The sequence below is a fragment of the Gobio gobio genome (genome assembly GCF_949357685.1).
Source record: "Gobio gobio genome assembly, chromosome: 19".
Taxonomy (NCBI): Eukaryota; Metazoa; Chordata; class Actinopteri; order Cypriniformes; family Gobionidae; genus Gobio; species Gobio gobio.
The window spans coordinates 19079030-19102226 of NC_137112.1; the positions used below are offsets into that span (position 1 = coordinate 19079030).

Sequence of the window (23197 nt, forward strand, 5' to 3'; positions counted from 1 at the left end):
ATTTTGTATAACAAACAAATATATATATAGTTCTTTACAATGACGAGGCTACAGGTTACAAAACCAAGATCATGTACTTGTCAGACAGATGTTAAAATTTTTTTTTTTTTTACATGGATCATTGTCAAGGTATTTCAGATCAACACATGGAAGTGACCACTAGATGGCGCCGTAGAGACGGGTGTCAGATTGATTCGAAGCTTCGAAACAATATGACACATTTGCTTCAACTGCTTCAGTGCTTCACGAAGCCTCGGTCTGCCCATCACTACAAACAAGCCTAAAGAGAATAGTGTGATGTCACTGTGACCATCGCATGATCTCACGTGTTGATTGGGATTTGGGATTTGATTGAGCTGGAAGATGACATCACTGTTTTCTACAGAGCTGCTTTATAGCTGAATTGAACAAATTTCATATTTGATTAACTTTGCACAGTTGAACTGAACTGAGTGAAGACCAAACTCAGCTGATCAATGACACTATTTACTTTTTAGACCTGCTTTACAGGAAAATGTAATTATGTTTTCATCACTGAATATTTTTTTAATCTTTATCCCTGTAAAAACTGATTTGAAACTGCATAGGCCTATTGTGTAAGTGCTATATGAATAAAGGAAACTTGACTTGACTAGAGTAAAATTTATAGAAAACTAGGAACAAAATAATGGCACCTCCTTAAGATCAGAATAATCCATTATATCCAATACATACAAGACAAATACAATTTTAGATCTGCCACAATAAAACATGATTGTGCTACTGAAATAATATCTTCCATAGTTTTAATCTTTTTGTAAATAGAGTTAACAATTTATATTCTGAATTTTAATGAATGAAGAGATGCCAATATTCAATTTAAAGATTACCTGTATTTGGCTTAACCCAATTTCCAATCAAAAAAATCGAAATAATAATAATACAAAAATAGATTCTGGAAATTTTTTGAAAGAGTCTCTAATATAATTTATTTTATCTTACAGTAGTAGAAATAACTCTATCAACTATATTTTGCTGAAACAATCGGTTTTAGCTTGACTCTTATTTTGAAATATTTCAGTGGTGTCGCCATATTTACATCGTTCTATACACATGTTCTAAGCGTTTATGGTTCTAAGCTAATCGACATGTATTCTCTTACTCAGTAGTGTCTTCGCATTTGTTCGATTAATTAACTGGGATAGATCGTTTATAATAGCGGTATAGCCTATGTCAGTGATGCGTTTGCCATTATTTTAGCTGTTAAGTGTGTTCATAACTATTGAGTGAGACATGAACAGAAGCAGCAGTAGCAGTTTCCGACTCTTTAGTTTTGCCCTTGGGAAATGTTTGTCTCGACGCCTTTACAGAGACACATATCACCGATATTATTGCTTTGGATCTTCTATTGCCAATCAAAGCAGAGTGATGCAGCTAAAGAATAAACTGGAAAGTGGTCCCAGTTTTCAGGACTTCATCAAGATTTCTGACAAGAGCCATGATGACTGTAATGAGGAATATGAGGAGTACTACATTACTGAATACACAACAGCACATTCACAGAAAGGTAAGGACATTTTATTTTCTATAAATCGACAGATTTGATGTCTAATAAACGGTATGCAAAACAATTTTTTAGTTATTCTGCTTTGTTGCAACAGTAGCCTAATAACGAAATAACTATTAGATTACAGCAATAAAAAGTCATTATGGTAACACTTAATAAGTATACAGAAATCACATACAATTTGCAAACTATTAGTGTATAGTTAATATATTGTAGTCTCTACATTGTTAAAATGTTAATAGGCTATAGTGAGTTCTTTGTTCATTGCCAATTATTGTTTAATTAGCTCATATGTAAAGAGTTAGATAATGTTTTTTATGCTTTGTTAACAACTTATTAACTGTAAACAGTTCTCCTTTTATATTAGGTCAGGGTATGTATTCTCTGGTTGCAGCATTTCTATGTTTAAATGAAGTTCATTGTGGCATGAATCCTCAGCAGTTGATCTCAGTTCATTGAACATTAATTGCGTTAGTATGAATTGTTTCTTAAAAAATATATATGTATGGGTAGAGTTTGTGTAAGAGTATAGAATATTCAGTTTGTACAGTATAAAAACCATTGCCAATGGAGAGTTCCCGTGAACAACATATGTCGCGTGTGTGTTTAATATCTAGGTTGATTTAATAAAGGTTGGTTTAAAGCACTTAAAGGTTCCATCCCATGGCATGGAATTTTCATTTCATAAGGTTTTTTAACTTTAATATGAGTTCCCCTAGCCTGTATATGGTCCCCAAGTGGCTAGAAATTTTGATAGGTGTAAACCGAGTTCTGCGTGTTCTGCTCTGCCTTGGAGATAATGAGCTCAGACAAGCCGATCTGGAATCTTCCCTGTATGCAGTTATATGGGGAACGTTACCTCCCCTTCCTCTGCTTTGCTCGCCCAGAGAATTTGGAGAAAATGGATTCCCTTTATCAGTCGCGATGTCAGCACAGGCTTTACAAACAGATCTTTACCATATGGATTCGACAGCACCGCCACAAACAGTGAGTAACAGTGTTCATTAATGCCTGATCTGTGATCAGTGATTTCTGATGTGTAGCTAATCATTCAAGTTCACACAGACTTTCTTTCTAAATCATATAATACTGTCCGTCCCGCCGCTGGCCGTCTTGATGCCCTAAGCGTAATGCATCAGTGAATCAAGCCAGTGACTAAAACGATCAACTTCACATAGTTTCTGTTAGTAGCATGTAACAAATCTGTTATTTCAATTTTGATTAGACACTAGATTAGCGATCAAAAAACACTCTCTTTATAATCGTGTATCTGCATACTTGCCCAAACTGCCGTTATAATGAATGACGCTGTTATGCTGCACAAAGCTCTTACTGTATTCCTGTCGATGTCGGGTTTGCTGTTAGTTGTGGTCAAAGCATTTTGTGAGAGAAATAGTGTTGCAATAACGAGATCACTGCCTTCACGCAATCAACAGACTGCATATGTACTCAATGTTGATCACTGCAGCTTATCATTTGATGGGAAAAGATCGAAAAATAATGCTATAATCAACACTTTGACGATTCGTTCATCTCGACAGCTGTAATGGTAAAAAAACGTAGTAAAAGTATTCGAGAGGGTTCCACATGTTACAAAGTTCGTAGAATAAGGAGGAAGAAGACAGGGTCGGTGTGACTGGGACTCGTGTTTATTCAGAACTCTCAGATACAAACAAAATAAACTCGCGCTCACAATAAAACTTTCTCAGTAATCTTTATCCAGCTCTATGGTCTCTCTCTGGTCCACATGCAGCCCGGGCTGTCTCTCTCTCTGGCAGTGCTTGCAGACTTCGCTAAACCACGCCCCCTCCGCCACATAATCTATCGCTACTCATTTCAAATGCTAAGATGTTAGCCAATCACAACAGTGGGCGTTTTCACTGAAGTCTCACAGCAGACATGCCCCTTCAAACAGAGCATTCAAGCCAGAGGGCTAATATCAGCAAGGCAAGGCATGGCAAGGCAAGTTTATTTGTATAGCACATTTCATACACAGTGGCAATTCAAAGTGCTTTACACAGAAATGAAATAAAAATATTCGTAAGATAATTAAAACAGTTATAAAAGAAATAAAAAATAAAGAAAATATTGAAAGATAAAAATAAACAGTATAATTAAAACAAAAAATAAAAACAGGGTTAAATTTAAACATATAAATTAAAATGCAAGCAGTTCGGACAAAGCACGTACAGTGGCACAGTGCTCATTCAGTAAATGCACAGCTGAACAGATGTGTTTTGAGTCTGGATTTGAAAGTGGCTACTGTTGGAGCACATCTGATCTGTTCAGGAAGCTGGTTCCAGCTACGGCTGGCACAATAGCTAAAAGCAGACTCTCCTTGCCTTGAGTGAACCCTTGGTATTTCTAACTGACTTGATCCTGATGATCTGAGTGATCTGTTGGGTTTGTATTTAATCAGCATATCTGCAATGTATTGAGGTCCTAGGTCATTGAGTGATTTATATACAAGTAATAGCACTTTAAAAGCGATCCTTAATGTAATTGGAAGCCAGTGTAAAGACCTGAGGACTTGTGTGATATGGTCATATTTTCTGGTTCTGCTCAGAATCCTGGCAGCAGCGTTCTGTATGAGCTGCAGCTGTCTAATGGTCTTTTTGGGAAGGCCGGTGAGGAGACCATTACAATAGTCCACCCTACTGGTAATAAAAGCATGAACGAGTTTCTCCAAGTCTTGCCTGGAAACAAAGCATCTAATTCTTGATATATTTTTGAGATGATAGTCAGCTGATTTAGTTATTGCTTTGACATGACTACTGAAACTCAGTATAGAAAAAATGCTTTTTATTTCTAAATTATGACATTTTTTATGTCAAAACCATACTAACCATATAAGTACACCTCAGGAAACATTATAAAATAATAAAAAAATCCATGCCATGGGACCTTTAAATAATTACATTTTCCGATTTCCCTTGACCTAATCTAAAGCGAGGACTATTAACTCCTAATTACTAATGAACAATTCCTTTACTACGAGCTAATTAAACGATAATAATTGTTAATTACAGTGACAATGAATGAAGAACTCACTTTGTATAGCCTGTTAATATATTAACAATGTAGAGACTACAATATATTGACTACGAATGAACTATAAACGAATAGTTTGTTAATGATTTTATGTACTTTATACTTATTATAAAGTATTACTGTGATTTATTTATTATTTAATCTACATTAAAGGATTAGTTCACCTCAAAATGAAATTTCCTGATCATTTACTCACCCCAATGCCATCCAAGATGTCATTCTTTCTTTCTTCAGTTTTTTGAGGAAAACATTTCAGGATTTTTCTCCACACAATGGACTTCAATTGCAACCAAATTGTTGAACGTCCACATTGTTCTGTAATGGGAACTTGTAATGTGATGCTACTGTTGTAGTACGGGGATATATGTGGGGACACAGGTTATGATGTCAGTTCCTGAGTAAAGAGCAATGCTGAATGGTCTCGTGTTCCTGGCTCGTTATTATAGCTAACATAACATGGTGTCAGAAGAGAACTGAACTCAAATAGAACCCACAGAACGGTGCATGCCGGTGAAATAAGGGGAAGATGGAGAGAGAAGCGCCAGTCCCATCGATGTTAGCGTCACAGCTAACTCTGCCCGGCAAGTTTGATTTTACCAATACAAGTGAATGGCCAAGATGGATGAAGCGTTTCGAGCGCTACAGAATCGCCTCTGGTTTGGATAGACAGCCAGAGGAATATCAGGTGAACACTTTCATGTATGCGGCGGGAGATGATGCCGAAGATATACTGTATGTGTTACCATTGACTGATGCGACTGATTGACTCATACGCGGCCGTTACGGAGGCTTTTAACAAGCACTGTGTTAGCAAGAGGAATATTATCTTCGAACGAGCGCGATTCAACAAGCGGAATCAAGAGCCGGGAGAGAGCGTCGAGTCATTTATTACAGCTGTTCATTTACTCGCCAAGCAATGTGATTTCGGAGCTTTAAAGGAAGATTTGATAAGGGACCGGATTGTAGTCGGCATTCGCGATGCCAAGTTGTCAGAAAGCTTGCAGTTGGACGCAGATCTGACGCTGGAGAAAGCGATAACAAGAGTGAGGCAAAGTGCAGCAGTGAAAAAACAACAGCCAATACTGCGCGGAGCAGAGCAGCCGACAGGACACGTTGAGGCTATACACAAAAAGGAAAGGAAAACACAAGCCATTTAAGATTAAAACAGAAAACCAGTCACTTGGATGTGGTAGATGTGGAAACATTAAAAATCACCCCTGGAAAGACTGCCCAGCTAGAGATGCTGACTGCAGGAGATGTCATCGCAAGGGGCATTTTGCAAAAAAAATGTAAGTCAGCTAGAGGGGTCCATAACATAACAGAGGGGCATTCAGAGAGTTATGATGAGGGGGATTTTGCTTTTCTTGGAGAGGTTTATAATCAAGGAACTGATGGGTGGAATGAACTGATAGTGCTGAATGGGGAAAACACAATTTTCAAATTGGACACGGGCGCTGCGGTTACAGCAATTCCAAGCAGCAGTTTCTCCACTAAGAAATATGGGGTGTTGCAGCCGCCTGGGAAAGTGCTGTTCGGACCAGGAAATCAAAGGCTGTATGTGAAGGGACAATTTAAAGGGCGACTAAGCATCAAAAATAAAGCTACAGAACAGGACATTTATGTAGTAGCGGGTCTGTCAAAGCCCTTATTAGGGCTCCCTGCTATTGAAGCCCTCACACTAATTCAGCGCCTCCACACGGTACAAGAGCGACAGGAGGACATTATAGCTGAAAACCCCTCAGTGTTCTCTGGCTTAGGCAAATTAAAGGAGCCATACAAAATTGAGCTGGAGCCAGCTGCTGTCCCATATGCTCCATCTTCTCCACGCCGTGTGCCCCTGCCAATGAGAGATAAGGTGCAAGCTGAGTTAAAATGCATGGAGGATATGGGAGTGATTTCTAAAGTGACTCAACCCACTCCATGGTGTGCGGGTGTGGTGGTAGTGCCCAAGGCCCAAGGAAAGATACGGCTGTGTGTGAATTTGACGCACCTAAATAAGTGGGTGCGGAGAGAACGTCACATCCTCCCTGCTGTAGAGCAGACAATCGCGATGCTTGCTGGTGCCAAAGTTTTCACAAAGCTGGACGCTACCTCCGGCTTCTGGCAAATTCCATTGTCCAAGGAAAGCTCACTTTTGACAACATTCATCACCCCATTCGGGAGATATGCCTTTAACCGTCTACCATTCGGGATCTCGTCAGCCCCAGAGCATTTTCAGCGTCGCATGTCGCAGATGCTGGAAGATTGTGAAGGAGTTGTGTCATGCAGATGACATATTAGTCTATGGCGAGAATATGCAGCAACACAACAAGAGACTGCATTGCGTCCTTAAGAGACTGAGAGATGAAGGCTTGACTTTAAACGAGAAGTGTGTGTTTGCAGCAGACAACATGATGTTTCTGGGGCACCGAATCGGGGCAGACGGTGTTGCACCAGATCCAGACAAAGTCAGGGCGATCTTGGAGATGCCTGAACCAACTGGGGTAGATGGAGTGAGGAGAGTGATGGGTATGGCTAATTATCTGGGTAAGTTTTTGCATCTTACACCCGTCCAATCAAAGGCCTGCTCAGTGAGGAAAAATGAATGGTGCTGGGAATCACCACAAAAAGAGGCTTTTCAGAAATTAAAATCAGAACTGAGTTCACAGCGGGTATTGGCACCATACTCACCAAAAGCAGAGACATGTGTTTCTGCTGACGCCTCTTCCTTTGGCTTGGGGGGCGTACTGAACCAAAAGCAGGCAGACGGAAAATGGAAACCAGTTGTGTTCATCTCACGGAGTCTGTCTGATGCAGAAAGACATTATGCCCAAATCGAAAAGGAGGCCTTAGCCGCCACGTGGGCATGTGAACGGCTGTCATCTTACCTCCTGGGTCTAAAATTTAGACTGGAGACGGATCACAAACCACTGCTCTCGCTGCTTAGCACCAAAGCACTAGAAGAACTCCCTCCACGAATACTGCGGTTCCGAGAGACCATGGCAGCGGGTGGGTACAGACTTATTTTTCTGGGAGAAAAATACATACCTTCTGGTTGTAGACTATTTTTCGCGTTACATTGAAGTAGCTTGCCTGAATGTAGCCTCAGCCAATACTGTAATTTCGGCTTTAAAAGAGGTGTTTAGCCGCCATGGAATCCCAGAGACTATTATGTCCGACAATGGGCCACAGTATAGCTGTGCACTCTTTAAGAACTTTGCCAGGGAATATGGGTTTACACACATCACTAGCAGCCCAGGATACCCTCAAGCAAACGGGGAAGCAGAGCGCGCAGTGGCTACTGTGAAAGGACTCTGGAAAGGGGGGTGAGAAATCAAAAGCTTTGATGACCTACCGGTCAACTCCTCTGGAGAATGGGTATTCTCCAGCACAGCTCTTGATGGGGAGACAACTGCGCTCTACCATTCCACAGCTCCCAACTTTTCTAACCCCTCGTTGGCCAAACATTAAGAGAGTCAGGGAATCGGACAACTGGGCAAAAGAGAGACAGCAACGCAGGTACAATGTGCGCACAAAACATGTCCCTTACCAATATTGCAGACTGGACAAAGAGTGTGGCTGCAGAGAGAAAAATCACAAGGGACTGTCATTAGTCAAGCAGAAACACCAAGGTCTTACTTCATACAGACTGATGGAGGTTAATCAGGAGAAACCGCTTTCACATGCGGGCAGTTCAGGGGCCGTTACCTCACAATTCCATGGAAACCACTGTCACATCCCTTAGACAGAGTGATGCTGAGACTCATGTGCATGCTACTAAGGATGGAGACAGGTCCAGAGACACTGACTTGAGTAGAGCACCTTACGTGACCAGCTCTGGTTGAGTGTCACAGCCTCCTGAACGGTTGAATTTGTGAGAGAGAGAAAGAAAAAAAAGGGAAAAAGTTCACTGTTTGTTTATGTGAATGTAATGAAAGTTAGGTGACCTGTAACTAATTTCAAGTTTGAAGGTTCAGCAAAGATGTTTTCAACATGTTACTATAAAAAGAGTCCTTACTTAAAAGGGGAAGGTGTTCTGTAATGGGAATGGGTAATGGGTCTTATCTAACGAAACGATTGGTCATTTTCTAAAAAACAAATTCAAATGTATACTTTTAAACCACAATTGATCATCTTGTGCTGGTCTGCAACGAGCCAGGCATTATGTAACGTATGTTGAAAAGGTCCCGCCGAACATTGGCGGAAGTACTGCCCCATTTTTTTAAAAGTGTGGAGAAGGAGGATCGTTCAAATGCTATTGTATGTTGAATGACATATTTATTATTTAATTTTGTCATTGTTTTACCTGTTTTGTTAAAAAAGCGTTTGTTTTAGTCTTCGAACGTTCGCTTTGTAAACAATGGGGCGGTGCACCCACGTTCGGAGTGACCTTTTCAACATACGTTACGTAATGCCTGGCTCTTTGCAGACCAGCACAAGACGATCAATTGTGGTTAAAAAGTATATACATTTGAATTTTTTTTAGAAAATGACAGATCGTTTCGCTATATAAGACCCTATTCCTCCGCTGGGATCGCGCAGTACCATTTGAAGCACTTCAAAGCCCTTTGAAACTGCATTGATGTGGACATTCAACATATTGGTTGCAATTAAAGTCCATTGTGTGGAGAAAAATCCTGAAACGTTTCCTCAAAAAACTTAATTTCTTTTCCACTGAAGAAAGAAAGACATGGACATCTTGGATGGCATTGGGGTGAGTAAATTATCTGAATTTTCATTTTGAGGTGAACTAATCCTTTAATTAGCTACTTTACCTGTTAACACCATTGTTTCCAGGTGAATGCACAGTTGACTTGTGCTGTATGGAAATGTTGCATTCATCAGTGAGTAGACACAATATTAAAAAGATCATAACAGATTCAAAAATTGTGAATATCAGTTGAAAGTTAACCAGTAGCTAATTATGTGTCATTTTGTTTCACTATACTAATTTTGAAGTCTAAATTCTTTCTTAGAGAATATTTATGCTATATGTTGACATATGAAATGTCTTTCAGTATATTTTGAGACATATGGCTGTCAGATGAATGTCAGTGACACTGAAACTGCTTGGTCCATTCTTCAGAAAGCAGGATATTCACGGACACATGAGCTTCACGAGGTACTGCAAACTTTCATTAATAAAAATTCACAATGAAAATCCATATGTAGAAACTAAGATTACCGTGGTAAATTTTTGTAAGGTGTGTGTGATACAGTCGGAATAGCAGAATATGGTTAATGTTCTTTAATTGCATCAAGGATTTAATGTTGTTCATCTGATATTCTTTTACAGGCCAATGTGGTGCTGCTTGTCACTTGCTCCATAAGGTAAGAAATACTGCTTTTTAAAGCAAAGAATGAGTATATTTAATGCAATTTGCTTTCAGATCTAGGGTTTAATGGTTTTCTCTTTTCACAGAGATAAGGCAGAGCAAACAATTTGGAATCGACTTAAACATCTCACTGCCTTAAAAAAGAGGAGTCAAAAACACAAGACTTCTCTAAAAATAGGTGTCTTAGGTAACTATTATAATAATTCCTCTATTTTCTTCAAAAAAAAATTGTGTGAATGTACATGCACAGGGCTCAACAGAAAGAAGCAGTTCAGAATTTTACCCTGGTGATATGTTAGAAATTAAAATGTAAATAAAAATGATACTTTTTAGCAACATATTTTGTATCAGATGTAAAGAAATGTTCAGCAAAGATATACTGCTAGCTAGGTGTACGGCCGAATAAATGAAAAGACAGAATACATTTTACTGAACAGTTATGTTTTTATGACGCGATCAGATAGCAACCAACATGGAGTGAGAGGCACGCACGCTTTTTTAATGCAGCAAACATGTCGGCGGTGTGGAAGCATTTTAAAGTGTCAGAGAAAGATGCAGAAATGGCAGTTTGCAGACACTCTTCTGTGTCTTAAAAGGGAGTAATCTTCTGTCATGCGAGAGCGGAGATCAAGTCAGACGCGAAGATGTCAAAGAAGCATGTGTACATTTAATGAGGATTTTCAGAGTTTATCAAGTTATTTTGCACATAAGTTGTGGAAAAAGAACTCTGTGTAGTATTGCGAAAAATCCTACAGCTCAAAAGAATTACATTATATGTTGACATTATCACTTCTTATCAGTCTTCTGCACCCCCCCCCATTTTTGCACAAATTGGAGTATTTTGAGCATTATGGAGATTTAAACACACTCATGTAATGTTATATTCATACTGGAAGCTAGAGGGCACCCTCATGCAGAAAGTCCACAAGTGAAACTCTTATAAGTAAAATTTATGACCAGGAAATCCCTTATATGGTTTGGTTAACTGTTGGGGAAAAACGTCTGATGTTTAACATTATAAAACATCTGTGCGGTACAGTAGGTCTTAATATATAGGCTGTTTCAATCAAACAATTGTGGTATCATGTAAACAAAGTTGAATGTATTTTTTTCTATAGATATTTGGTGTTGACTTGTGTGTCAAATTTGATGTTATTACCAGGGATTTTAATGTATGGTTGCTAGGTGATTTTGTTTTGGAACCTTCAAAAAACCTTAATTAAATTTTTGAATGACTTCCCATTCTTAATCTGTAGGGTTTAATATGGAGTTGGCCCACCCTTTGCAGCTATAATGGCTTCAACTCTTCTGGGAAGGCTTTCCACAAGGTTTAAAAGTGTGTTTATGGGAATTTTTGACCATTCTGCTAGAAGCGCATTTGTGAGTTCAGGCACTGATGTTGGAAGAGGAGGCCTGACTCGCAGTGTCCACTCTAATTCATCCCAAAGGTGTTCTATTGGGTTGAGGTCAGGGCTCTGTGCAGGCCAATCAATTTCCTTTACACCAAACTCGCTCATCCATGACTTTAGGGACCTTGCTCGTGCACTGGTGCGCAGTCATGTTGGAACAGAAAGGGGCCATCCCCAAACTGTTCCCACAAAGTTGGGAACATGAAATTGTCCAAAATGTCTTGGTATGCTGAAGCATTAAGAGTTCCTTTCATTGGAACTAACACCGTGTCCTAACTACACGTGACGCAATAAGATTCCAGCGATAAGCAACATGTCTGTCCACACCACACGCGACGCGACTGCGAGATGCAATAAATCAATCAAAAACCCCAGCCAATCAGAACAGCGTGTGGGCGGGTTCTCGCTGCAAGTGCACGGCACCAGAGATTAATCTTGACGGTACTCACAAGGAAATGGATAAGTACATCATCAATTAAGAACAGGGATACCATGGACCTTAAAGGGTTAGTTCACCCAAAAATGAAAATTCTGTCATTAATTACTCACCCTCATGTCGTTCGACACCCGTAAGACCTCCGTTCATATTCGGAACACAAATGAAGATATTTTAGTTGAAAGCTGATGGCTGAGAAAGGCTTCAGATAGGCCTCCATTGGCATTCAGTACATTTATACTCCCAAGACCCATAAAAGGCACTTAAAACGTCGTTACAAAGTCCATCTCACCACAGTGGCTCTACAATAATTTTACGATGCGACAACAATAGTTTTTGTGCGCAAAAAAAATCAAAATAACACCTTTATCCAACTTGTTACTGTCTTCCGTGTATGCCTCCACGACGCATGCGCGAGAATATGACGCAGATCTGGTGTATGTTTACCGGTATGTATATATATATATATATGTATATATAATGTATGTGTATATATATATGTATATATGTATATATATGTGTGTATATAATGTATGTGTATATATATATGTATATATGTATATATATGTGTGTATATATATGTGTATATGTATATATGTATATATATGTATATGTATGTATGTATGTATGTATATATATATATATATATATAGTGAGGAAAATAAGTATTTGAACACCCTGCTATTTTACAAGTTCTCCCACTTAGAAATCATGAAGGGGTCTGAAATTGTCATCTTATGTGCATGTCCACTGTGAGAGACATAATCTAAAAAAAAATAGAGAATCTTTGGAGGGAGCTCAAACTCCGTGTTCCTCAGCGACAGGCCAGAAACCTGACTGATCTAGAGAAGATCTGTGTGGAGGAGTGGGCCAAAATCCCTCCTGCAGTGTGTGCAAACCTGGTGAAAAACTACAGGAAACGTTTGACCTCTGTAATTGCAAACAAAGGCTACTGTACCAAATATTAACATTGATTTTCTCAGGTGTTCAAATACTTATTTGCAGCTGTATCATACAAATAAATAGTTACAAAAATCATACATTGTGATTTCTGGATTGTTTTTTTTAGATTATGTCTCTCACAGTGGACATGCACCTACGATGACAATTTCAGACCCCTCCATGATTTCTAAGTGGGAGAACTTGCAAAATAGCAGGGTGTTCAAATACTTATTTTCCTCACTGTATATATCTCAAAGCTAACCATTGGTTTATGTAATTTGCCCTACATTTCATTGCTCTTTTAATATTTAATACATGTTTATATTAATAATATAATACTTTTTTAAAATTAATATCCTACATTTCTGCCTCAAAATTATTTCTTAAATTAAGTTAGTGTTACATTAAATATTTGTGATTTGTGAACCGAAAAGTATAGTATTCTAACTGGATTGTTGTCGCACAATTTTCCTCCTGTTTTCCGTGTCAGTTGTTGAGGATGTCAGCACTGTTTCATCTGGCTTTAAACTAGTTTGAAAGTAGTCAACAAGAAATTTGTGTTTGTATCAGAGACCTCTGCGGCAAACTGTAATGCTTCTCATCGGATCTCATTGCGCTAAAAAGCGGTGGTGGTGTGATTAAGCCGGTCAGCGAGTAAACGCATTTGTTCTGAAGTTGAACTTGCGCTGAGTTATCTTTTGGTCAAAGCTAATAAATGGTGTGGTGCGGTTAGTAATGTCAACTTAAATATAATTGCATTTTTGAGACCCTGTGTTCTGTTACATTCTATTGTGTCATGTCTAGCTGTGTTTTGACACAAGGACATATGTTATGTGGGTACGGCCTTTTACTTTTTTTTTTTTTTTTTTCAGTAGCTCTACATTTGCATAAACTGAATTGTAGGCAGAAATGCTGTACTGGCCCAGACTGAGCAAGTGCCATCAACTGGCCATCCTTCTTGTTAAGCCCTAATACTAGGGGTGTAACGATATTCAAACCAAACCGAAAAAACGCGATACACAACCCACGGTTCGAACCACAATACTCTCATCTGGAACCGAGCGTGCCCTGCCCCCTGCTGCCCTGGCCAAGCTCTCACTTCACCTTATGCCACAAAATATTTTTTTTCTTCTTTGACATTAGATTAAATAGTAATTAGTACACGTTTAACAATTAATAAGAGCTGTATTTTTCCTAAATATTATTATAATAATATTAGTTACTAAGTATACACTAACTTTTGTCTTCGAAGTGCGTGTCACGTGACTTGGGCGATCGCTCAAGCTTCATGGAAGGGCAAAGATAACCAGTTTCCCCCTTTAGTCAGGTACGATAAATGCTACCTGGAGTCCCAGCAACATCGTCATATTTGTAGCTTGTTACAAAACAAAAAATCTCTCACCCCTCAGAAAACCGCTTTCCTGTCCTGTAAGCCACTATACTGTGCTCGTAGCGCACACTCTTTAATTACATGCGCGCTATCACGCCTTATATTATATGCACAAGAGAAACTCAGCATGCAACATTACGATGTCAATTCGTAAGTCATGAAATAAAAGTAAAGTACCAATAAATCACGTAATGGTTCGACTTGTGTGAGCTGGGAAGGATTTGCATGCAGTTATGATGTGCATTCTGTTTACCAGGAGCAGTTTTCATGTTTCATTAACAGTTCATGAAGTATTGTGTATCCGCCATGGGAACGTCTCGGTTACGTATGTAACCCTCGTTCCCTGAGGAGGGAACGGAGACGTAACGTGAGTGACTGACGAATGGGGTTTCGCTTAGAAGCCTATCAACTTCGAGATCTAGAAAACACCCAATGGCAGTGCCAATGCCATGGGCATGCGGAATTTGCATAGTGGACTCCACCCCACCGCGTGGGTATATAAGGAAGTACGCTGACAATGTCGCATTATGTTACCTGCTGAGGAGCCAAGACTGAACTCCCGGCCGTTCTAGCGGTACAGCGGATGTGGCAGAGGGACGTTACGTCTCCGTTCCCTCCTCAGGGAACGAGGGTTACATACGTAACCGTGACGTTCCCTTTCGTTCAGTCACTCCGAGTAACGTCAGTGACTGACGAATGGGGTCCCAATAGAATCACGCCACTCGGCTGTGATTCCAGTGCCCTGCGTAAGTGCGAGTGCCCTGTCGTAAGACTAGTACGGACGAAGGACTTCCACTTATCACAGGAATACCAAGGTACACTGGGAGGCATATTCCAGGTGTAAGTATGCGCCAGAATGCCTACCCGTAGGGAGGACCTAGAGAGTACACATATGACCCACTGAGGGCTGCATACGGGGAACTCTGGGGAACCAGCCGAAGGTGGATTTTTAACCCCAGGGTGGCATGGGCTTGCCAAGGGAAAGACACCTGCTCAAGGAGGCTTACGGTGGAAATACACGTGTGGGGGTCGCCCAGAGGGGAACCATGCACACGGAGGCACCTGGCCTGACACGAGGGTCTGGACTCGGAGAGGGCAGACTTACTGGTGTCGGCGTAAACAGTGCTGGAGGAGCTCAGGGCTTCCGGGAAGCTCACCTGAGGAGAATATTGCACGTATCCAGTCCGTGGAGTGGAATGGCGAGCAAGCGAAGACACCTGAGCCTAGTCCATTACCGGCCACTAATAGAGGTGAGTACATAGTCAGACACAGGCTCCAGTCGGAGATTGTAAAATCTACCGAATGTATTCGGTGTCGCCCAGCCTGCAGCTCTGCAGATGTCTGTTAGCGAGGCGCCATGCGCTAAAGCCCAAGAGGAGGCCACACTCCAAGTGGAGTGTGCCCTGACCCCAAGGGGGCATGGATGACCATGCTGCTGGTATGCCAAAACAATGGTGTCCACTATCCAGTGAGACAGCCTTTGCTTCGAGAGAGCCTTTCCCTTCAGCTTCCCACCATAACAGACAAAGAGCTGGTCTGAGGTCCTGAAACACTGGGTTCTGTCTACGTAAGCACGGAGGGCGTGTACTGGACAGAGCAGTGCCAAGGCTGGGTCTACCCCCTCCAAGGGCAGCGCTTGCAGGTTCACCACCTGGTCTCTGAACAGAGTGGTGGGAACCTTGGGCACATATCCGGGCCGGGGTCTCAGGATCATATGAGAGTTAGCTAGCCCGAACTCTAGGCGCGCTTCGTCAACCAAAAATGCCTGCTGGTCCCCTACCCTCTTGAGGCCAAAGCGGTCAGGAGTGCTGTCTTCATTGACAAGAACTTAAGATTGACTGACTGCAAAGGCTCAAAGGGAGGCCTAAGCAGAGCATCTAAGACTACTGCGAGGTCCCAAGAGGGCACGAGGGGAGCACGAGGAGGATTCAGTCTCCTCGCTCCCCTCAGGAACCTGACGACCAGGTCGTGCTGACTTACCTTTTTGTTCTCCAAGAGGTCGTGGTGGGCAGATATTGCGGCCACATATACTTTAAGGGTGGAAGGAGACAGCCTTCGTTCCAACCCTTCTTGGAGAAACGAGAGCACGGACCCGATCGGGCATTTCCAGGGGCCTGCTTGGCGAGAAGAGCACCAGGTGACAAAGAGGTTCCACTTCAACGCATAGGCGTGTCTGGTAGACTCTACCCTAGCGGAAGTGATGGTAGCCACCACCGGAGGTGTCGGGCGAGTTGAGACATACGGCAGGAGCGTATACCCCCCTGGTGGTTGATGTACGCTACAGTGGCCGTGTTGTCAGTCCTGACTAGTACATGTTGACCCTTAAGCAACGCTCGGAAGGGGTGCAGGGCGAACTGTACTGCCAGCAACTCGAGGCAATTGACATGCAGGAGGCGCTGGGGTCCTGTCCAGGAGCCTGCGGCAGCATGTCCATTGCACATGGCACCCCAGCCCGTGGCAGAGGTATCTGTTGATACAATAAAATGCCTGGAAACTCGTTCTAAGAGCTCGCCGGCCCGTAGAAAACTGCCTATCCCTGAGCAGTTTGCGTCAGGAGCGCCGCTTAGCCTGGCGTTTCTTCGCGGTCTGCGGGGCTGGAGCGGACTTGGATGCCTTCCTGCAGTTTCCTCTGTGCGGCCCAGGTGAAGGCTGCTGCTGGGGTGGTGCAAAGGGAGAGGGAAGCGTGGGAGGGCGCCTTCGGCGGCGAGCAGACTGAGACGATTGTGCGGCTGGGTGGAGTGACCGAGGCTTCTAAGCGAAACCCCATTCGTCAGTCACTGACGTTACTCGGAGTGACTGAAATGAGTGTGGTGGCTAACAAACTATTAACAATTTAACAAACTATTAACAATATTAACTATTAACAGTATTAATAAACTGCTTTTTAATATCTAATATTTATTAGCTTTAACTTATAGGCCTATTTATTCATCAGTTTTAGTCATATTCATACAATTGATGTGTTTGTTAAGTAGGCTACAGTGGGACATTACTTGAGTGTATCATCAATTTTTATGAAATAAATGCTTTGTTTTCAACATTATGGTAAAAGTAGATTATTTTTGACTAGTCTAAAGTGCAGACATTTATTTAATTTGAGTTTAGGTATGCTAACTGCTCAAAAGAAAACGTGAAGCCAATGTATAAAGTTACATTATTGCTGTTGTTATTATTAGGTTAAAAGTAAATCTAGTGTTATTATTGCTGGTGCCCGCCATGAACCCTGACCCACAGCAAACCGAACCGAACCGTGGCTCCAAAACCGTGACATGAACCGAACCGTGGCATAGGTGTATCGTTACATCCCTACCTAATACACATATCTTCTGTCCTGCTGTAGGTTGCATGGCGGAAAGACTGAAGTCTGAATTACTTGAGCGGGAGAAGTTGGTGGATGTTCTGGCAGGGCCAGACGCATACAGAGATCTGCCCCGGTTACTATCTCTTGCTCACGGAGGCCAGAGGGCCAGCAATGTGTTGTTATCATTAGAGGAGACCTATGCTGATGTCATGCCTGTCCATCAGACTCTGGAGGGGCACAGCGCTTTTGTGTGAGTAAATGCAGTATACGTGTAGTTTTAAGAGTTAGATTAGATTTAAATTAGTTAAATTAGATTTGATGTTGGTTTAGGATGTTTTTTTAACCTTTCTTTAAATGTAATGATTGTAGATGTACAGGTGCTGGTCATATAATTAGAATATCATCAAAAAAGTTTATTTATTTCACTAATTCCATTCAAAAAGTGAAACTTGTATATTATATTCATTCATTACACACAGACTGATATATTTCAAATGTTTATTTCTTTTAATTTTGATTGATTATTACTGAATTATCTCAGAAAATTAGAATATTGTGAAAAGGTTCAATATTGAAGACACCTGGTGCCACACTCTAATCAGCTGATTAACTCAAAGTTGTCCAAACTTTTTGGAAGTTGTCCAAAAGACGACCATTGACACCTTGCACAAGGAGGGCAAGACACAAAAGGTCATTGCAAAAGAGGCTGGCTGTTCACAGAGCTCTGTGTCCAAGCACATTAATAGAGAGGCGAAGGGAAGGAAAAGATGTGGTAGAAAAAAGTGTACAAGCAATAGGGATAACCGCACCCTGGAGAGGATTTTGAATCAACCCATTCAAAAATGTGGGGGAGATTCACAAAGAGTGGACTGCAGCTGGAGTCAGTGCTTCAAAAACCACTCCGCACAGACGTATGCAAGACATGGGTTTCAGCTGTCGCTTTCCTTGTGTCAAGCCACTCTTGAACAACAGACAGCGTCAGAAGCGTCTCGCCAGGGCTAAAGACAAAAAGGGACTGGACTGCTGCTGAGTGGTCCAAAGTTATGTTCTCTGATGAAAGTAAATTTTGCATTTACTTTGGTAATCAGGGTCCCAGAGTCTGGAGGAAGAGAGGAGAGGCACACAATTCATGTTGCTTGAGGTCCAGTGTAAAGTTTCCACAGTCAGTGATGGTTTGGGGTGCCATGTCATCTGCTGATGTTGGTCCACTGTGTTTTCTGAGGTCCAAGGTCAACGCAGCCGTATACCAGGAAGTTTTAGAGCACTTCATGCTTCCTGCTGCTGACCAACTTTATGGAGATGCAGATTTCATTTTCCAACAGGACTTGGCACCTGCACACAGTGCCAAAGCAACCAGTACCTGGTTTGAGGACCATGGTATCCCTGTTCTTAATTGGCCAGCAAACTCGCCTGACCTTAACCCCATAGAAAATCAATGGGGTATTTTGAAGAGGAAGATGCGATATGCCAGACCCAACAATGCAGAAGCCACTATCAGAGCAACCTGGACCCTCATAACACCTGAGCAGTGCCACAGACTGATCGACTCCATAACACGCCGCATTGCTGCAGTAATTCAGGCAAAAGGAGCCCCAACTAAGTATTGAGTGCTTTACATGCTCATACTTTTCATGTTCATACTTTTCAGTTTGGCCAAGATTTCTAAAAATCCTTTCTTTGTATTGGTCTTAAGTAATATTCAAATTATCTGAGATACTGAATTTGGGATTTTCCTTAGTTGTCAGTTATAATCATCAAAATTAAAAGAAATAAACATTTGAAATATATCAGTCTGTGTGTAATGAATGAATATAATATACAAGTTTCACTTTTTGAATGGAATTAGTGAAATCAACTTTTTTGATGATATTCTAATTATATGACCTGTACATGTATTTGTATGTGTGAATATACATAGATCATAGTAGATGCATCAAGTTTATTAACTTTGCTGTCTACCCTGTCTTTTTGTTGGTTTTATCAGGGCTCCAGACTAAAATATGAGAGTAGTGGCACCGGTGCCACCAAGTTCTACAAAAGGTGGCATCAGCACCCTAGGGCAGTGGTTTTCAAACCTGTCCTGAAGGCACCCCAGCCCTACACATTTTGTATGTCTCCCTTATCAGACACGCCCAATTTAGTTCTTGCAGTTTCTACTAACGAGCTGATGAGTTGAATCAGATGTGATAAATGAGGGTGACACACAAAATGTGCATGGCTGGGGTGCCTCTAGGACAGGTTTGAAAACCACTGCCCTAGGGTACTGGCGCCAACATCTGTAGAATATCACATTACTGTTGTATTTCACAAAAAAGTGCAGTTGCTAAATAATACTGCATTTTTGTCTAATTGAATTGTACAGCTCTTGTACAGCTCCGTCTGACAGCTCTTGATTTTGCTCTTAGTAAACGTTACCATTGTTCTTCCATAGAGTCGTACATTTGTAGATCATGTTAACCACTGGTAAAACCATGCATGTCTTGTCATTACCAATTAGGTAAAAAGTAACTATATGGCTTGTAACTGTATTGTTTTTGTTGGCAATTGTTTATGAAAAACTGCTGCCTAAACACATTTAGTCCATCCATCCATCCATCCATCCATCTATCCATCCATCCATCATCTTCCGCTTATCCGGGGCCGGGTCGCGGGGGCAACAGTCTAAGCAGAGACACCCAGACTTCCCTCTCCCTAGCCACTTCCTCCAGCACTTCCGGGGGAACCCAGAGGCGTTCCCAGGCCAGCCGGGAGACATAGTCCCTCCAGCGTGTCCTAGGTCTTCCCCGGGTCCTCCTCCTGGTGGGACGTGCCTGGAACACCTCCCTGGGAAGGCGTCCAGGAGGCATCCGAAATAGATGCCCGAGCCACCTCAGCTGGCTCCTCTCGATGTGGAGGAGCAACAGCTCTACTCTGAACTCCTCCAGAGTGACCGAGCTTCTCACCCTATCTCTAAGGGAGCACCCAGCCACCCTATGGAGAAAGCTCATTTCGGCCGCCTGTATCCGGGATCTTGTCCTTTCGGTCATGACCCACAGCTCATGACCATAGGTGAGAGTAGGAACGTAGATTGACCGGTAAATCGAGAGCTTTGCCTTACAGCTCAGCTCCTTCTTTACCACGACAGACCGGTAAATCGACTGCATTACGGAAGAAGCTGCACCGATCCGTCTGTCAATTTCCCGTTCCATCCTTCCCTCACTCGTGAACAAGACCCCAAGATACCTGAACTCCTCCACTTGAGGCAGGAACTCTCCACCAACCTGAAGTGGGCAATCCACCCTTTTCCGACTGAGAACCATGGGACTTGGAGGTGCTGATTCACATCCCAGCCGCTTCACACTCAGCTGCAAACTGTCCCATTGCACGCTGAAGGTCCTGGTCTGAGGAGGCCAACACGACAACATCATCCGCAAAAAGCAGCAAATAATTTTTTATTAAGCTTTAAAGCAGAGAAAACAACCAACCACCGCACTTGGCCGTCCGTTTGTGCCCACTATTTACTCCGATAACAACACGTCACGGTACAGTGGTTCCTTCCCAGTGCAGTGACCACATGCATGCATAAAATTAAATAGAAATAAAGTAAAGCACTGTAAATTATGGCGGATCGGGAGCCTTACCCACATGCGTCCCACCCACAGGTTCATGCCCCCCCCCCCCAAAAAAAATTTCTTTGATGAGCTTCAGGGGTGGAGTGGAGGGCTCGAGGAATGGAACCGCCTCGTGTGCAGGAGCGGGCTCGTGGAGGCTTGGAGGGGGCTCGTGGACGCTTGGAGTGGACTCGTGGAGGCCTGGAGCGGGCTCGTGGCAGACTGGAGTCGAATCCAGGAGACTTGGAGAGGAGTCCAGGAGACTAGGAGCGGAGTCCAGGAGACTAGAAGCTGAGTCTCGGAAGCCTGGAGCGGAATCCAGGAGACTTGGAGTGGAGTCCAGGAGACTAGGAGAGGAGTCCAGAAGGCTAGGAGAGGAGACTAGGAGTGGAGTCCAGGAGACTAGGAGCTGAGTCTCGGAAGCCTGGAGCAGAATCCAGGGGCCTCATTAATAAAACTTTGCATAGGATTTGTGTCAGAAGTGGCGTGCGGATGAAACATAGGACGTGCGTACGCACAGAAATATTCAGATTTATAAAACCGTGCACACGCACATCCTACGCTGTTTTCCCTTAAGAAATCACATCAATTCTAAATGTAGCGCAGCTTTTGCGGCTTCATGTCACGCCCATAGTTGCCCATAAATAGGCAATATTATTGCAGAACATATTTCACTTTTCTTTTTACAAATATGTGTTAATTTGCATTTCTGTTGTAATTTTCGTTTGTTTTACACTGCAGATCGATCAAACGGGTGTTCGTGTAGGCTGTTAATTGTAAGACTTGCTTTGTGAAGTCTTCATGTTATTTATGAGAGGCAGTATAGCCATTTCTTTTACACAACGTTCTACAGTTTCACACACTTTCACGTGTTTCTTCCATCTGCCGACGGTGTCACCATTTATCATTTCACCCGTTTATGTGCGTACGCCTGGGTCAGAGTTTGCGTGAAGGGCCGCACATTTTCCCGTCAAGTTTGCTTTTTATAAATACCAATTATTGCGTAGAGAGTGGCGTACGCCGCCTTTTGTGCGTACGCAACATTTATAAATGAGGCCCCAGGAGACTTGGAGCGGGTTCAGAGAGACTTGGGGCGGACTCGAGGGCTGGATCGCTCAAAAAGTTTATAAGCCAGGGCTCCTGTGGCTCTGGAGCGAGCTCTTGGCAGACTGGAGCGGGCTCTTGGCACACTGGAGCGAAATCCAGGAGACTAGGAGTATTGTCTAGGAAGCTTGGAGTGGAATCCAGGAGACTTGGAGCGGGTTCAGGGAGACTTGGGGCGGACTCGAGGGCTGGATCGCTCAAAAAGTTTATAAGCCAGGACTCCTGTTGCTCTGGAGCGGGCTCTTGGCAGACTGGAGAAGGGCTCTTGGCAGACTGGAGCGGGCTCTTGGCAGACTAGAGCGAAATCCAGGAGACTAGGAGTAGTGTCTCGGAAGCCTGGAGTGGAATCCAGGAGACTTGGAGTGGAGTCCAGGAGACTAGGAGCGGGGTCCAGGAGACTAGGAGAGGAGTCCAGGAGACTAGGAGAGGAGTCCAGGAGACTAGGAGAGGAGTCCAGGAGACTAGGAGCGGAGTCCTGGAGACTAGGAGCTGAGTTTCGGAAGCCTGGAGCCTGCCTGCCTCTCTGAAGGGACAGGACGAGCACAACACATTTCGCTCTGAACCTCCTCAATTTCAAAATCTGAACAATTTAACAATAGAATTCGATTGATGGTTTCTACAAGGGAGAAGGAACAGGCAGGTTCAAGGAAACAAACTGTGTCCTCATCCAGGCCCGCCAGAAAACAGGCAGAAAGAGAAGCATCTGGCCAGTTCACCAAATAACAGAGCTCAGCAAACTCCTCCACATACCTCTCAAGTGGGCGACCGTCCTGCCGAAGCCCACACAGCGATCCTCTTCTGAAGCCTCAGTCCTTGGAGGCGTAGGAGAGACGGGGATGAGGACAAGGCCCATCTTTAATTAGAAGTCCTTTGCTGTATTGATCCGTTCTTCTGTTTTGGGTCTGGTCATCTGTTACGGGTTTGTGCTCAGGAACAGGCAGAGGACACAGGAGATGCAGATTTGGACATATTTTAATTCACAATAAACTAAAGGCAGGCAAACACACAACTTAACACAACGGTCACCAGACAAGGAGTGAATGAACAGGGAGGAACTTAAATAGTGAACAGAAACAAGATAATTAACAAGACACAGCTGAACAGAACTAGACT

At 42.6% G+C, this 23197-nt stretch overlaps 1 protein-coding gene across 1 annotated transcript in view; it reads left to right on the forward strand.

The window, feature by feature from the left end:
• Nucleotides 1–1058: 1058 nt before the first annotated feature.
• Nucleotides 1059–23197, forward strand: part of cdk5rap1 (CDK5 regulatory subunit associated protein 1) — a 96550-nt gene continuing 74411 nt past the window's right edge. Inside the window, exons 1-5 of the mRNA XM_079843978.1 lie at nt 1059–1546; nt 9595–9698; nt 9873–9907; nt 9999–10099; nt 17430–17640. Of these exons, the coding sequence (XP_079700104.1) occupies nt 1273–1546; nt 9595–9698; nt 9873–9907; nt 9999–10099; nt 17430–17640 (725 nt within the window). The 5' untranslated portion in view covers nt 1059–1272. The remainder of the gene's footprint in view (nt 1547–9594; nt 9699–9872; nt 9908–9998; nt 10100–17429; nt 17641–23197) is intronic.